At 34.2% G+C, this 15,108-nt stretch overlaps 1 protein-coding gene across 5 annotated transcripts; it reads left to right on the top strand.

Moving 5' to 3' along the window:
- Positions 1–8,534: 8,534 nt before the first annotated feature.
- Positions 8,535–14,348, top strand: LOC142628276 (uncharacterized). 5 transcript variants are annotated; one of them, XR_012843012.1, is made up of 8 exons: positions 8,535–8,913; positions 9,312–9,454; positions 9,847–9,896; positions 9,996–10,564; positions 10,758–10,838; positions 12,635–12,697; positions 13,771–13,964; positions 14,111–14,348. XR_012843012.1 is itself a non-coding variant. In XM_075802364.1 (7 exons), the coding sequence occupies exons 1-7, from the start codon at positions 8,860–8,862 to the stop codon at positions 13,825–13,827; spliced, it is 1,017 nt and encodes a 338-aa protein (XP_075658479.1). In that variant the 5' UTR covers positions 8,535–8,859; the 3' UTR covers positions 13,828–14,081. The 5 variants fall into 5 exon arrangements, 2 of the variants coding, with proteins under 2 accessions (XP_075658479.1, XP_075658478.1); XR_012843011.1 differs by having other exon boundaries at positions 8,538–8,913; positions 9,847–9,899; positions 14,139–14,348; XR_012843010.1 differs by having other exon boundaries at positions 8,538–8,913; positions 9,847–9,899.
- Positions 14,349–15,108: the final 760 nt, after the last annotated feature.

Here is a 15,108-nt window from a genome sequence, read left to right as displayed (position 1 = left end):
GGGTTTCCAACTTTAGATTTTATAGTGTAATTAGTTTTAGTTTAATTAGAATCATTAGATATTTACTTAGTTTAATTATAGGTAATTATAGGTAATTAATTTAATGGGTTTTATTTTAATTATAGGCCATTAGGCCGGATCACTTATCAAACAAACAAAAAAAAAAAACAAGGCCGGATCAGTCAAGACTCAAGGCCCACAACATTATCACTTGAAATTTTGAATCACCATTGGCCCAATTGTGAATAAAATTGGGCCAAAGTATGCCACTTATTAAATATATATTATATTATATATTTAATATAATAATATATAATAATGTTTCGGTTCGGTTCGGTCGGTTCAGTGTATAAAAATTTGACACCGACAACCGAACCGAAATATTCGGTTTTTTATAATATAAAACCGAAACCGAAACTAAACCGAACCGAACCGAAATTTTTGCCTCGGTTCGGTCGGTTTCAATCGGTTTTTTCGGTTCCACGGTTTTTTGCACACCCCTAGTTCTAAATGAAGGGAAATACTCTTTGTTTGACCTTTTGCTTAATCAGAAGTTCAGGAAATCATTGTGTTGGTTCTCGTGGCTCCTGAAATATTTCTCTCTCTTGTTATGCTCAACAATGCACCACTCAGTCACTATTTTGTTGCCAATTTATAGACTTTTTTCTTCTCAAGGTGCCTGCTGATTCTTTGTGCATGCATGCTGCTTAATGCACCACAATTTTAGCTAGTTTCTAGTTCTTACAAGTTCTTCTCATAAAATTTTTCTTCTTAACGCTTCACTAGGATTGCAGGGTTACAAATTGGTGGAGCTGCAATGAGTTTTTAAGCACCAAGAAAATTCCCAATTATTTGAAATTAATATTTTTATCATGTTTGATTAGTAAAGCATTTTTTAAAAAAAATAAAAATTTGATATTTACATAAATAAAGAGCGGGGATTCGATTCTTGATTCTCCTCACAAAAGAAGGCAAGTAATAACATTTACAAACTTACAATTCTATTAGCTTTAAATGGTACAATTTGTGAACCATTTTTTTGGTGAAATAGATACACAGTTGAGGTATGTACACAAATATGTACAAGGATGCACATTTGTGCATACGTATACACAGATAAAATCTGAGGTACAGACAGGTGCAACAGTGCATGTACTGTATTTGTTAACTTCTGGTATGGTTCAATGCACATTGACATACTCAACAGAATGTCAGATCTCTTAAATTAACCATTGTTGCTTCCAAAAGTTTCCATTTAAGATTTGCACCTACGTATTCAATGATGGGAAAAGAGCTTATTGCTGTGTTCTTCAACATCATCACCTATATGCGGGGATATGCTTTTCAGTCAATGTCTATCAGAAGAAAAAGAGAAACACGTGCTGAGAAAAAACAACTTTTTCTTTTCCTTAATCTTTTTCATTGATGACTTGAGTTTAATATGACTACCATTTATTTTTATTTTGCAACCCCAACTTGGCATTATTGAGAATCCATTTATCAGAATTACAGGTGAATTGCAGAGTAACTATTTCTGAAGGATGGTCACTGAAACTATGACTGTTTAAAACTGTGGATTCCATCTTCTGCATGCGTTGAGCCTATGCCTATAGGCTATAGAAATTTATGGCTTAGTATCTAATTTAAAATAGAACTTCCTCATGAGAACATGCATGAAAAAGGGTTTTGAGAAAGGTTGTCTTCTTAGGCCTGACAAGTTGGTATATTCATCTGTCTCCATCATTAGGTGCACTATATTTGTTGTGTCTTATCACTTTTGTTGAATCTACTAGAGGCTACTCGTCTCATGTTAACAAATAGCAACATTGTTGAATCTACTAGAGACTACTCACAGGTTCTGAGTACCATATTTAAATGAAGAAAAAATAAACTTTATGTGTGGGATTTGGGGAAAAACAATTATAATGATGTGCCTACCCATTATTACGGAAACACAACTATGCTGAGTTAAATCCGACATTTTTTTTTTTTTTTTTGGTTTAGGAAGAGTTTATGTGGTGGTGAGGTGCGCGAAATGCTAGGAATTTCAAGAAGATTTATGGCATGTTTGGATGTTTAAAAAAAGAGGGGAGTAGAGTAGAGGGAAGGGGAGTAATTCAATTACCTTGTTTGGGAGTTTTTTAAGGAATGAGGGGGAGAGGTTTGAAGGGGTTTCAACTACCTCCAACCCCCTCATTTTTAATTCCCCCAAATTGGAGAGATTTGGAGGGAGAGTAGAGCACATAAAATTATTGATAAAGTAAATTACCTAATTTACCCTTATTATATTTATAAAATTACAATGTTAAAAACATGCGAAATGGCTAATTACTCCCTTCCCCCTTACTAATTATAAAAACATCCAAACAATGTGGAAGGTAATCATTCTCCTCTACTCTCCTCCCACTACTTCTCTCCCCTCTACTCTCCTCCCTCTCTAAACTCCCAAACAGGGCATTAGATAATAAGATCTTTAAAATGTGGACAAGAGTCTTACTTAGAAATTTTATTTTGATTTTGATTTTTTTTTTTGATAAAGTTTAGCTACAAAATTGGTTGTAGACATATTTGAAAATTTAACTATTAAATTGCATGTTCTTTATACTTTTAATACACATGCTAAATTTTGTATCAATCGGATATTATTTACTATATGATCTATAAACTTATATTTTACATATAATTTTAAACTACAAAAACTTGCAATTTAAACAATTTATTGATAACATAAGTATAATTTTTAATTTTCTAAAAATTTTATAAGCATGAAGAATATATTAAAAAAAAAAATGTAATCCAATGGTGGATTGTCAAAATTCACCTTCAATAAAAAAAAATATTGAGGAAGGTTGTAGCCTAAGGCTACAACTAATTTTGTAGCTAAACTTATCTCTTTCTTTTTCCATCCTATGTTTGGGGTGGGGTAGCTCTTGCAAGATTGGAGCAAGATAGGTCAAAGAGAATGCATTTTACCATCCAAAATGAGGTGGCTCTAACACTAATAAGATAGAGACAACAATTTATTTAATTTATTATTTGTATTATCACAACAATTGAATAGTGTGTGTATATATATAGGGTTTTACAGTTTACCAAGGCATACATTAGTAAACCACTTTAAGAAATTTTTTATGAAAAAATGAAAAAGTGACTAACTTTTTTAACAGCTTTTTCAATTTTCCATAAAAAGTTTCCAAAATTGATGATTAATATATATATGTGTGTGTGTGTGTGTGTGTATATATATATATATATATATATAACTCCTGGATGCTGAGGGTGTTCTTAGGGTGATCCTGTAGTTCCTACGGGGTGAAGACGATGGGATCAGCCCATAGATTTTCCTTACTTTTGCTACATTTCACTCAAAGGGTTGAAGGGAGATAATGCATCAAGATGTTCACAAAGGCTCGCTTAATCCTCTTCCCCAAAGATCCCTCATCTAGGATCTATAGGAGAGCTACTGACTCCATTTACCTTCCATATATGTGTTGTACTAGATCTAGCTGAGATGGGTTAAGGGTGAAATTCTTAAAATTTAATAAGATATAGTATGTAAAAATATTTAAAGAGTTATGGTTTGAAAAGCATCTGTCTACCTTCATTTTGTGTGTGCGTGTGTGTATGCACGGGCAGCGGTGCTCTCGCTAATTAAGGACAAAATTTTGGTATTGTTTTTAAATATTAAACTCTTTATCTATTTTTTGGCTAGATAAGGATAAAACTTTTTTTAAATGTGAACGTTGATTCTAACTCCTGTTGATTCTAACTCCTAGCTCCTAAGCCATCTCCTTCCTTAGGGTAGAGATTCTGGTTAAGGAAAGAAGATGATTCTCTCTTAAAAATAAAATTTAAAAAAAAAGTAAGGAAAGAACTTCTTTCCTTACCTTAAGGTATTGGCAATGGACCATCTTTATTACCAAAAAAAAAAAAAAAAAAAAGAGAGAGAGGACCATTGAGTCAAATTTGGGACGAAAAAATTGGCTCTTAATTTTATAATATAAAAAAAAAAATTGGCTAATGTTGGAACAAAAATGAAATTCTAACGTGAGTACCAGTTAGCTCAACTGGTAAAATCTCTGATGGTTGTATAAGAGATCTGAGGTTCAATCCCCACCCACACAAAAAACTGATTGGTGTCTTGGTCTGATGATAAAGACTAAAGAGCTATCATTAGGAGCAGACACCATAAGTTGAAACTCTCTCAAAAATGAAATTCCAACAAACTAATTAAATGGACTAGCTAGTTGATGCTGCCGAATGGTTTCCTGCTTTGCATTGATGATATTTAGTGCATCTTCTTCAAAAATAACATATCTGAGACCTAATTGCTTAGCCATAAACACTGCATAAAGGATGCAGAGTAATCTTCATATGTTTTAATTTTTTAAGGTCAGCTGAAAGCTAATGTGGCATGTCAATATAGTTACCAAACTAATAACAAGTATAGTTCTCAATTCTCATAGCAATGGTACGCCAAAAAAGTGATATTGATAGTACATTTTTACACTTGAAGGATTAAATTGAATCGATCATACAAGAACGAAATGAACATTTCTCACACTAATGATCTTTAAATTACATTCTCGCACATAATTTTTGGATCGAAATCATATTTTGACCCTCGTGAATATTTTACTCATGATGGTGGTGGGTTGGCCCATTGGGCTATATTTGTCATGTCCTATTCTTCTTCTTTATGTGCTGATGTCCTATTGTTCTTTGATCACTGGACCCTCGTGAATAAGAATAAGAATAACTATTACAATGGCCCAGGTCAAGTCTAGGAATGTTCATGGTTGGGTTAAGGGCATATTTTAACCCAATCATGGTAAGTCAAAAAAAATTCAACCCAACCCAACCCATCATATAAGTCCAACTCAACCCAATTCACATGAGCCGGGTTGAGTTGGGTTGGGTTGAACCCATGGGTTGGATAAATTATTATTATTATTCTTATTATTATTATTAAATTGAGTAAAAAAAATATAAATAAATTTAAAAAACTCAAAGATTAGCATAACTCCTTAAAAACAAACAATACTAATGACTAAACAACAATAGTAATTTACTAGAGTTTGTGTGAATTAATTGGCTTTTATATAGGATAAGAAGAGCTAGTTATTTTTAAAAATTTATTAATTATATAATATATTTTAAATATATATTAAATATATGGGTGAGTTGGGTCAAGTTTGCGGGTTTGAAATTTTATGACCCAAACCCAAACCCAAACCGACCCACTATCAAAAAATATTTTGTAACCCAACCCAACCCAACCAACTAAGCCCTAAAAACCAACCTAACCTGGCAAGTTGGGTCGGGTCGGTTTTTGCGGGTTGGCTGCACACCCCTAGTCAAGGCATTGTATATGCTTTGTTTTTTGTTTTTTGTTTTTTGTTTTTGGAGTACATGCTTTGTTTTATTAATGGTAATAGGACTGATATATAAACGTTTTGAAGTAGAGAACTATACTTAATCCTTCAAGTGATCATGGCCAAATCTAAAAAAGACAGCAACAAAAGATTAAGAAGAATATCATCTACTAATAATAATGATGATGATGATGATGTTCACTCAAAAGAATTTTGTAGTCACCAAAAGTCTTATAGGTTATAATTCAACCAATACCTATTAAAAGATAGTCTTAAGAATTTAATTTTATTTTAAAGGAAGTTAAGGAAACGAACTCAATTAAGGGGAAAATGATGCAAGGGATGGGAATATGTTCTCTGTTTGTTTTAGCATTAATATTTTCTAAAAAATGAATAATTTCTCAAAAAAAATTCTTAAAAACTATATCATTTTCTTATGTTTGTTATCAACTTTAAAATATGTTAGAAAACTATCTCTTGACTTTCTTTATTTAATTTTGTATGGAATTGAGTTGTTTTCCTTATTTAGTTTTGCATGAGATAAAGTTATTTTCCATGAAATCTTAGCTGAAAATAAGAGCTCGTTTGGTTTAGAGATAGCTCAATTTTCAAAACTCATGACTCAAACCCAAAACTCATAGCTCCCTATTCAAACCTCACATTCACTTAAAAATTGCAAAACACTTGTTTTGACTCATAACTCAGTTACATATCTCTACAACTTTTTGCCAAAATCGTGGACCCCACCCACTAACACTACCCAATGTTGCTTACTGTTGCTACCTGTATCTCATTAGCAAAAAATCTTCTTCTGCTTTACTTCTCCCACTATGGCATCCTCTCACCTTTTCATTTCTCTGGCTCTCCCTCTTTTTTATCAAAATTCTTTGTCTATCTCTCTTTCTCTGTCTCGCCCCTCTTCACTTTATATTTGATTTTTTTTTCTCATTCTTCTTTGTTTCTTTCTCAGCTTTCTTTGTCTCTCCCTTCTTTAATCTGATAGAAGATTTTTTCTCTCTCTTCTCTGTTTCTTTCTCAACTGTTTTTGGTTGGTTTGAATAGGTGGTTATTGGGTTTAAAGTGGTGGGTTGTTTCAGTGGTTGTTAGGTTCAGATTGGTGATGATGGGTCTTAGTGGTGGTCATTTGGGTGTTGGCTGGGTTTCACGATGGAGATCTAGTTTAAGTCACGGTGGAGATCGAGTTATGGGTCACGGTGGAGATCAGGTTTGAGATTGGGTTTTTGGGTTTCAATTGTTTTTTGGTCTTAGTTCTTGCGTCTCAATTCCAGTGGTGGTCGATATGGAGAGTGGTAGAGGCGTGGCTTGAATTGGTTAGGGCTGGGTTAAATCAATTGGGGCTGGTTTTGTGTTTCGGTGGTGTGGATCGGCGGTTGGTTTTGTGGGTTGATTTTGGTGTTTTGGCGATGGTTGAGTTTCAATTTCACGGTGGTTGTTGGCGGAGCTGGGTTTGGCGGTGTTGGGTTATTTGGGATTTGGGTGATTTTGGAACGGGTTTGTTGGGATTTGGTTGGAGTAATGAAATGTGAGAGAAAACAGAGAAAGGGAAGTGAAAAAGAGAGAAATGGTCTTCGCCCAAATTTGCAACGGTAACAAGCTTTGAACTGACATGACAACACACAAGCTTGGGCCCCACAAAGTCTGAATATTTACGTTGGTGCCATTGAGTTTCCTATCTCAGTTTTTGAAAACACCCATTTGTTGTTTCCTATTTCCATCACTCTAACTCAAAATTTTGAGTTTTAAGTGATGGAAACAAGGGTTGAAAACCAAGCCAAATAAGAATTTTTTTGTGAGACACACATGTTTTGAGAACTTAGTTATGAAAATTGAGTGATATGATCCAAAAACACCCTCATCTAAACGGGCTCTAACTTTATCTTATGTCAAACTAAACAAGGTAAGTTAATAGATAGTTTTCCTTTGACTCATTTTTTTTCTAGGTACTACGAAATATAGGAAAATGCATAAAACTATCTTCACATAAAGTTTTCCATTGAAACAAATGGAATGTCAAAACTACAACATTTTTTTATAATCAGTGGATACTACAACATGAAATGGGAGTTGAAGGAAAGATAGGTGTAAGGATATGAGACATAAGTTGAAGGAAAGATAGGTGTAAGGATATGAGACATAAGGGTTTGTTTAGAATGGAAGGAGATGGAGGGAAGTGAAATCTATGGAAATTTTACATGTTTTTAATTTTTATACTAGAAGAGCATGACCTACTTATCGTGTCAAGTTGTTACTAATTGACCTAAGCTAATTTAGTACAGTGATGAATTGGGTTTGGATTAACCTACTTATCCACATTCTACTCAAAAAAATTTATTTACTTGCTATTCAAATGGCTTGAAAGTTTGAGGCCCTCTTATGTTGAGTCTATTTAATTTTTTAGTTTCAATTCTTCTAAAAGAAAATTAGTTTCAATAAAAAAAAAATAATGAATAAAAAGACTCAAAAGAGAAATCCTTAATTCCAGTTTTTGTGTTCTATTTTATTATTTGCTAATAATAATTTTCTTCCTTATAAAATAACTAAAATTGAAAAAAGAGAAAAGTAGACATATGGCACATAATGATTTAGTATAGCATAAAATGAAATACAAAAGGTGATATATGAAACATAATTGAAATACCAACTTCATTCTTTTTTAAAAAAAAACTACTATATATCTTTTTTATTTTCAATTTTTTTATAAACTCTCACAAAAAAAAAAACTATATATTTCATTTCTTTTCTATTTTAGGCCTCGTTTGGTAGAGCATCTTAAACACACATTTTCAGTTGTTAAATAACATTATACGCATTTTTACACATTTTTTCACTCACACGTATTTCAAAAAATTACAAATAACATTACTCAGAATCCTCTACCAAACTGGCCTTATTCATCCATTCCATTTTATTTTATTTTTTATTTTTTTATTTTTTGGAGAGATTCATCCATTCCATTTATATGAACCTAATAATTCTCTTTATTACAAAGCAAATGCAAATCCCTTTATAAAAGGAAGTGCCACAGAACAGTCCGTTAAATGTTAATCAAACGTCCCTTATTCAATCTGATCAAATCCCATTCAGACAATCACATCACACATATCCCTACCAACAGGGCGTACTTCCAGCTTTCCCTGTTCTCATTTCCACCCAATAATCTCTCTCTCTCTCTCTCTCTCTCCAATATTCCCATTTCCTCAAAAATCAAAAACCCAGTTCGAAAATTTTCGAATTTTCTGAACCCAAAAAAAAAAAACCCAGAAAATCAAGGAAGTGCAATATTTTCTGAGCAAAGCCAAAATAATATTTGGGTTTACAGTGAGAGAGAGCGAGAAAATTAGGGTTTCTGTGTGGTTGGGTCAAAAGTCGGGGATGCTTCGCGAAACTGTTCGATTCGATACGTATTGGATTTGGAGGAGCCAGAGTAGCTGATTGATTGAAACTAGGGTTTCGGATTCTGAGTATGGCCGAAGCTCGTGGTGGCCGAGTCACCATCACTCTTGGGCGTAGTGGCCAGGTTTCTCAATCTCTCTATTAGGGTTTTATTTCCTCATTCTAGGGTTTTTTTTAAAAAAATTTATTTCATTTTAATTGAATGGAAGAACATTATTATTGCTTAACTCTCTGTTTGGTTTCCTAGAAAATGATGAAATGAAAAGAAAAAAAAAACCCTAATTTAAGGCTGTTGCAACTGAACTTAGTGTAACTAGTTCTTTTTATTGGGTAATACAAGCAATATAGAGCTGTGGATATTATTATTATTATTTTAAAAAAAAATTAATTGTTCTATTTTACTGGTAACCTAAGTGGGAAAGTTAGGTTTTCGACTTTTTGTGGAGTTGGGATGGTATAACTTTATTCAGGGTGGTGTTCTATAAGTGCATTGACTTGTTGGGTGCCAATCAATTTTTACAGGTAGTAAAGCGGGCTACTCAATTATCGGGTGTTTCGTATGCTGATTCTACGCCTGCATCTGGGGCTAAGCGGTCTGTGAGAGATAGATTAGGAAGTAATGCAGATAGTTCTGTGTCGCATCGAAGTGAACTTAACAACAAACGGTGTGTCATGCTCTCCCCTTTTTTAAGTTCGTTGTGGTGACCTAGTCGTATGGCTACTAGTCTTTTCCGCTTGTTTGCTATTTATGTGTTTTGAACTTTCAATATGCACTCGCCAGTGAGCTCTAATTCATATTATAATGTAATGACGGGTGTAGGTCGTGGGTTCAAAACCTACTGGGTTCATGTGTAACTTACCAATAAAAAAATTTCAATAAGTCCTTAATTCATTTGGGTGCTTAAGAATTATATCATGTATAGGGTAATTGAAATTTTTTTAGCATTTTTATAAGCGGGGTTATGGAGCTAGAAAAGGTTTTGGGGTTTTTTTTTGAGCATGGTGTTTTCAACCATTTTCTTGCAAAAGGGCTTATGGTTATAATTTCCATTTGCAGACAACGATCAGATATTAGTTCACCAAGTTTGAGTGCTAATGGTTCGAATGGTAGTAAGTTTATTCTGAAGCAATCGCAATATCATTACATTTCTGTTATTCTGTATTAGTTTTCCGTTACTAATGTAACTTCCATTAAAAAAAAATAAGATGTGCGCATTGGTAGAGATGACCTCCGATATAAACTCATGCAAAAAAATGCATTTAGACGAGCTCATAGTGATGATGATCAGAACCGTGGTGACCTTCGTGAGAAGCTGTCAAAGGCAGTTCGACCCCCAGCACCTATTGTTGATTCAAGGCAGCGCCCACCCGAACCAAAAGACACAGGTTTCTTGGGGCGAATTCCCCCTACAAGAAGTGCAGATGATTTGCCTCGGATGGACTCAGTGAGAAGTTCTTATTCTACTTGGACGTTGGATCATTTAAGACAAAGATCGCCTGATAGAGGTGTTGGTATGGGTGCTTCTAGGGACCACTCCCCACCTAGGAACATGGAAGAACAACATAGAAGGCCTTTGAACAGGACACATGATTTAAGATCAGTTCCGTATATGAGCAAAGAAGTTTTTGATACTTCAGGACCTATGAGTACCACACCTTTCATGGCAAAACCTGCAGTACCTCCAATACCTGCCAAGCCTGTGCCACCTCCTCTTGGACAACTTCCTCCACCACATCCACCACCGACCAACCTTGCACAAAAGAGTTCATATATGGTACTACTTATTTAGCTACTTCTAAATCATGGAAATCTAGGTGGTTGAACTCTATCAACCTCCCGGTTTCTTGGATGAAATGCCACAAAGTGTATTATTATTATTTTTTAAATATATTTTTCTATTCATTTTCAAACAAAGGCAATTTACTTGTGTGCTAATTGATAACCTTTGTTTTTGATGAGTTATGTAGGGTGATGAACAGCAAACTGTTGATGGCTTGTTACAGTCACTGGGATTGGGAAAATATGTCATTCTTTTCAAGGCTGAGGAAGTATGTTATTTGTTCTTCGGTTGCCTACTTTGATAAATATCTAGAATTTTCTGATGTCCTGAATCATGCACAATTTTGTTTAAAGAGTGAAAGTCACCCATTTTCACCATAATATAAAGCTCCATGCTATGCAATGGGAACCAACAACAAAAATAATGTTAGGTTTTAATTATATTTCTTTATTTCTTTTACATTGTTTCACTGTACTTCATTTGTTTTTGTGATTAATGCACACCACATTACCCATGCCCCCTGCTTCTTTAAATATGAGAATTTGGGAGGAATAATCTTTGAAATACATGAAAAATCATTTCAAAGTAGTAAGATCCAATAAATGGGTCCTACCTTTTAAAGAGGAAAATACTTGGCTGTTGGTTGTTGTTCGTGATATCCATAAAAACATCACTCTTTATTTTTTACTGAATTTTGTGAATATTATTAGCTATTTGTAATTTTCTTGGTTCAATTGTATTTAACTCTGTATAAAAGCATATGCCTCTTCATTCCACTCTCCCCCCTCCCTCTTCTCCCCCATCCAAAAAAAAAACAAAGGTTTTTCCAACTCAACTTTGTGCCTTACCTTCATTTTTCTAAGATAAAAAATCCATTGAATTAATCTAAGTAAAATTTTCCAACAAATCACTGGATTTTTTGTTTATATTCTACATGTTTTAAGTATCTCCAGCATTGGAAAAATCTTAATTTTCAAAGCCTGTCATTGTCAATGGAATACAGGGTCAGATATAATCACCCATTGTAGGTGCATATCCAAGCATTCCTTAAATTGACATAGCCTCTATAGTCTTCTTTTCCACCTTTGTCTCAAAAATCATATTATTAGTAGTTTTGTTCTTTTTGAATTAAAGGTTGGATGATTTAGGTTTGGCTCACCGCACTCAAATTTTAATGGTATTTGGCTTGCTTAGGATTTTTAGTTACTAAAATCTCCCAGTTACACACCTATATGCTTAATTCCACTGGACAGTTACTTTTATGGCTGCTTAAGTGCTTAATCTTTTATGCTACCAAATGTAATCAATGCTTTAGGTGTGGGTTATTTGAACATTTGATTTGCTAAAAAGGTAAAATGAAGTTAAATAAGAAGAAAAAAAATTTCTAGATGTACGTACTTGTTCCTATTTGCTAATTATAGAGAATACATTCAATTGTGGATTGATGTGGTGAAGATCTGATATATGATCTATGCTTTAACAATTCAAAATTGATTCCTACAGTTTGAGCATGCCACTACTCATCTGTGTTTTCTACAATCTTAATTTCTTATACTTTTGCCTTCTCTCTATTTGGTAGAAGTTACAATCTTTCTTGATTTGTGTTTAGATAAAACTGTAAAATCATGCAGTGATTTCATAAGGTCTTGATACATATCCAGTGAACATCATGTCACATGGAAATGGTTATGAATGAGAAGTCTTCAGATTATAGGTAATGGTGTGGAGGGATCGTCAGAAATTCAAGCATGATGAAAGGTTGCTTATCGAGCATGTTTGGTGGACCACCAAGACCTCTAAAATTTGTCTTTGCATCTTTGTATTGTTGTTGTTTCCTAGTCATTGTATTGGATGAGATCATGTTTATTTAATTTGCAAGTGCTGTAGCCAGTAGCCATATGATCATCATATGAAATTTTTAATTCCTATTGGATTTCAAATTGAATGACCAAAACCTCAAATGTTTTATTAGGTTTTGAAGTATTCTGCATTGAACAAAGATCAATCTTTTACTGCTTACTTTATAATTCAGATGATAATTGATAAATTTGACTTATTTTCTAGGTGGATATGACTGCATTGAAGCAGATGGGGGAACATGACCTCAAGGAACTGGGGATCCCTATGGTATATTTTTTCTGTTCTGTTCTTTCTCAGCTTTTATATGTTTATTTATTTTTTAAATAAAAATAAAAATCAACCTATAATATTTTGCTTTTCTAATTTTCAAAATTTTAATGAACCATAAAATTCAGTAGCAAATGAAGAAGCATGTATAGATTATCCAATTGTTATCTGCATTGTATATGGTGTTATGGAGACCAACTTGAAAATCTTCCTGCCTATATATATGCTACTCAAAATCAGATTATATGTGGGGGATAGTGTAGTTAGGGGATCACTGCATTCACTGACAATTCCAGTTGGAATCTGTCTCCTGACCATTGTTCATTTTCATTTTAAGTTCACATTATGTAGTACCATGTTTCTCTTTCCTTAGTGAAAAGATAAAATGCATCGTCAAGCTGCTTTTGTATTAATAGGTGCCATAAGAACATGAAGTTTGAGATGATGTGTTTGACATTATATTGTGTCAAATGCCTAGTCACTATGCACGAAGAAACTAGAGGAATCTCCATAACTAATCTAATTTGAATCAAAAGCAGAATGAATAGCTGATTGGTTGTTTAGAAGCATTAGTCAGTAGCCACTCTGCTAGCTATGTTGGTGATGGCCTGTTGTCCTGCAATGATTATATCTTAATGTAAAGATCTCTGTTTGTCTCCTAAGTGTGTGCGGTTTCCAGATGCTTTGGTTCTGTAATAAAACAATTCTTCAATACAATTTTTTCCTGCACCTTACTTTTAAATGCTATGTAAAACAGATGCTCTGATGTCTTCTCTTTGTGGGTTGCTCAAGCCTTATTGGACCCAAGTCCTACCAAACCCCCCTTCCCTCTGCTTCAGATTATTTATTAAATTTAAAAGTCAATTGTAATTATTAGTGGGGGAGGGGGTTCATATATGGTTCTCCTCATAGAGGAATGGTAGCCTGGAAAGTGGGAGAAGCAGACAAGTAGTTGGGTGACTATGAATGTTCCTCACTCGTGTCTGTTTTTGTGTTGTGTGAATATTTTATTGCATGTCATAGGCATCATCACATTCTGTGTGTGTTTCTTATAAAGGATGTTTGAATTGCAGGGGCCTAGAAAAAAGATTCTTCTTGCTCTTGCACCTAGATCTAAACGGCAACCATGACAGTGAGTGTTTCAAAGCAAAATTGATTGGAATCCTCTGTTCGTTTTTGCTATGGGGAGCAATTATCGAGAGTATTTTACATGAAATGAATATTGTGTACCTACTCAAATTGGGTGTGAAAGCGGCCTATGAATCAGGTCTCACATTTTTGCATGGAAAGAATTCCTCTGTGAAATGATATTAATAGATCTTGCAGAAAATTTAAGATGTAGTTTTAATTTTTTTACTATTTTTATTAATTGCGTTTGGTTTCTTTTTGTTTCTTTTTGTTTGTCTACTGGAGCTGATATCTTTTCATTTGTCAACTGGAGCTGATATTCACTGCATAAAATGTTACGGAGGTAATCAAGGAGGACGCAATCATTTTTTTCGTTTGCCTTTTGCCTTTTGCCGCGGTAAGTGAAAGTAAAGGCAGATGAGGTCATGTAATGGCTAAAAGTAGAAACAATTGTGTTTTTTCCACTGCTGATACCTGAATTTAGTTGATTAAACCTTAACATGATTGGGTCGTGATCATTTCAATTTCCCTTGTGAATTTAGGAGAGGCTGTGCAAGTGCCATATGATTTGGATTAGTTGAAGTACTATAGATTTGTTGGCTGGGTTGGATTAATGTGTTTGTGGTCTCTTTTCTGACTATACGTATGCCTGCTTCTTAGCTGGTATTGCCTGCCAAAAGAGAGTGAAGCTCTCTTTACTTTTTATTTTTTTCTAAAGCAGAGCATTCACTAGATATTGTTTTCCAGAAAGGTGTTTTTAAATTTTACCTGTCTTTCTGGATATACTCTCCAACAAACTCATTCTTTCTCTCTCTATTCGATTTAAATATTAAATTTCTAACAACTCAATCCGAATCTCAATTGCCCCACCACTTCGTTACTAGAACGACTCCGTTCACACGGCACCATAGCCACCCAATTGATGATATTTTCCTCCATAGCCGCTGGTCTGGGAAGAAGAAGACAGACAAAAAAAATATAACGGTGGCACATTTTGTTCAGAAGATGGAGCCACTAATCATGGCTATAACAGTAAGTGATTGACTGAGAAAGAGAACCTAGAATGGGTGGGAGCCTGGGAGAGAGAGAGAGAGAGAGAGAGAGAGAGAGAGAGAGAGAGAGAGAGAGAGAGAGAGATTAGTCTATCCCTCATTATTTACCTGGAACACTTGATGTAAGTCTCGCTCTTCCTTTTGGAAATCCATTTTCTCCAAATTTGATTCACAGAGCTGGCTGCATAGTTTAAAGGAGTTCCCCTCCACAAATTCTGAATTTCTTGTCCT

This window comes from Castanea sativa, chromosome 3 (genome assembly GCF_040712315.1).
Source record: "Castanea sativa cultivar Marrone di Chiusa Pesio chromosome 3, ASM4071231v1".
Classification (NCBI taxonomy): Eukaryota; Viridiplantae; Streptophyta; class Magnoliopsida; order Fagales; family Fagaceae; genus Castanea; species Castanea sativa.
Note: the sequence above shows the minus strand (reverse complement) of the source record. Positions and strands in the feature narration are given on the sequence as shown.

Coding starts and splice junctions, on each gene's coding strand:
- LOC142628276 (XM_075802363.1), top strand. CDS start 8,860: ATGGCCGAAGCTCGTGGTGGCCGAGTCACCATCACTCTTGGGCGTAGT. Junction 9,900..9,995: donor TGCTAATGGTTCGAATGGTA/GTAAGTTTATTC, acceptor AAAAAAAATAAG/ATGTGCGCATTGGTAGAGAT. Junction 10,839..12,634: donor TTCTTTTCAAGGCTGAGGAA/GTATGTTATTTG, acceptor CTTATTTTCTAG/GTGGATATGACTGCATTGAA.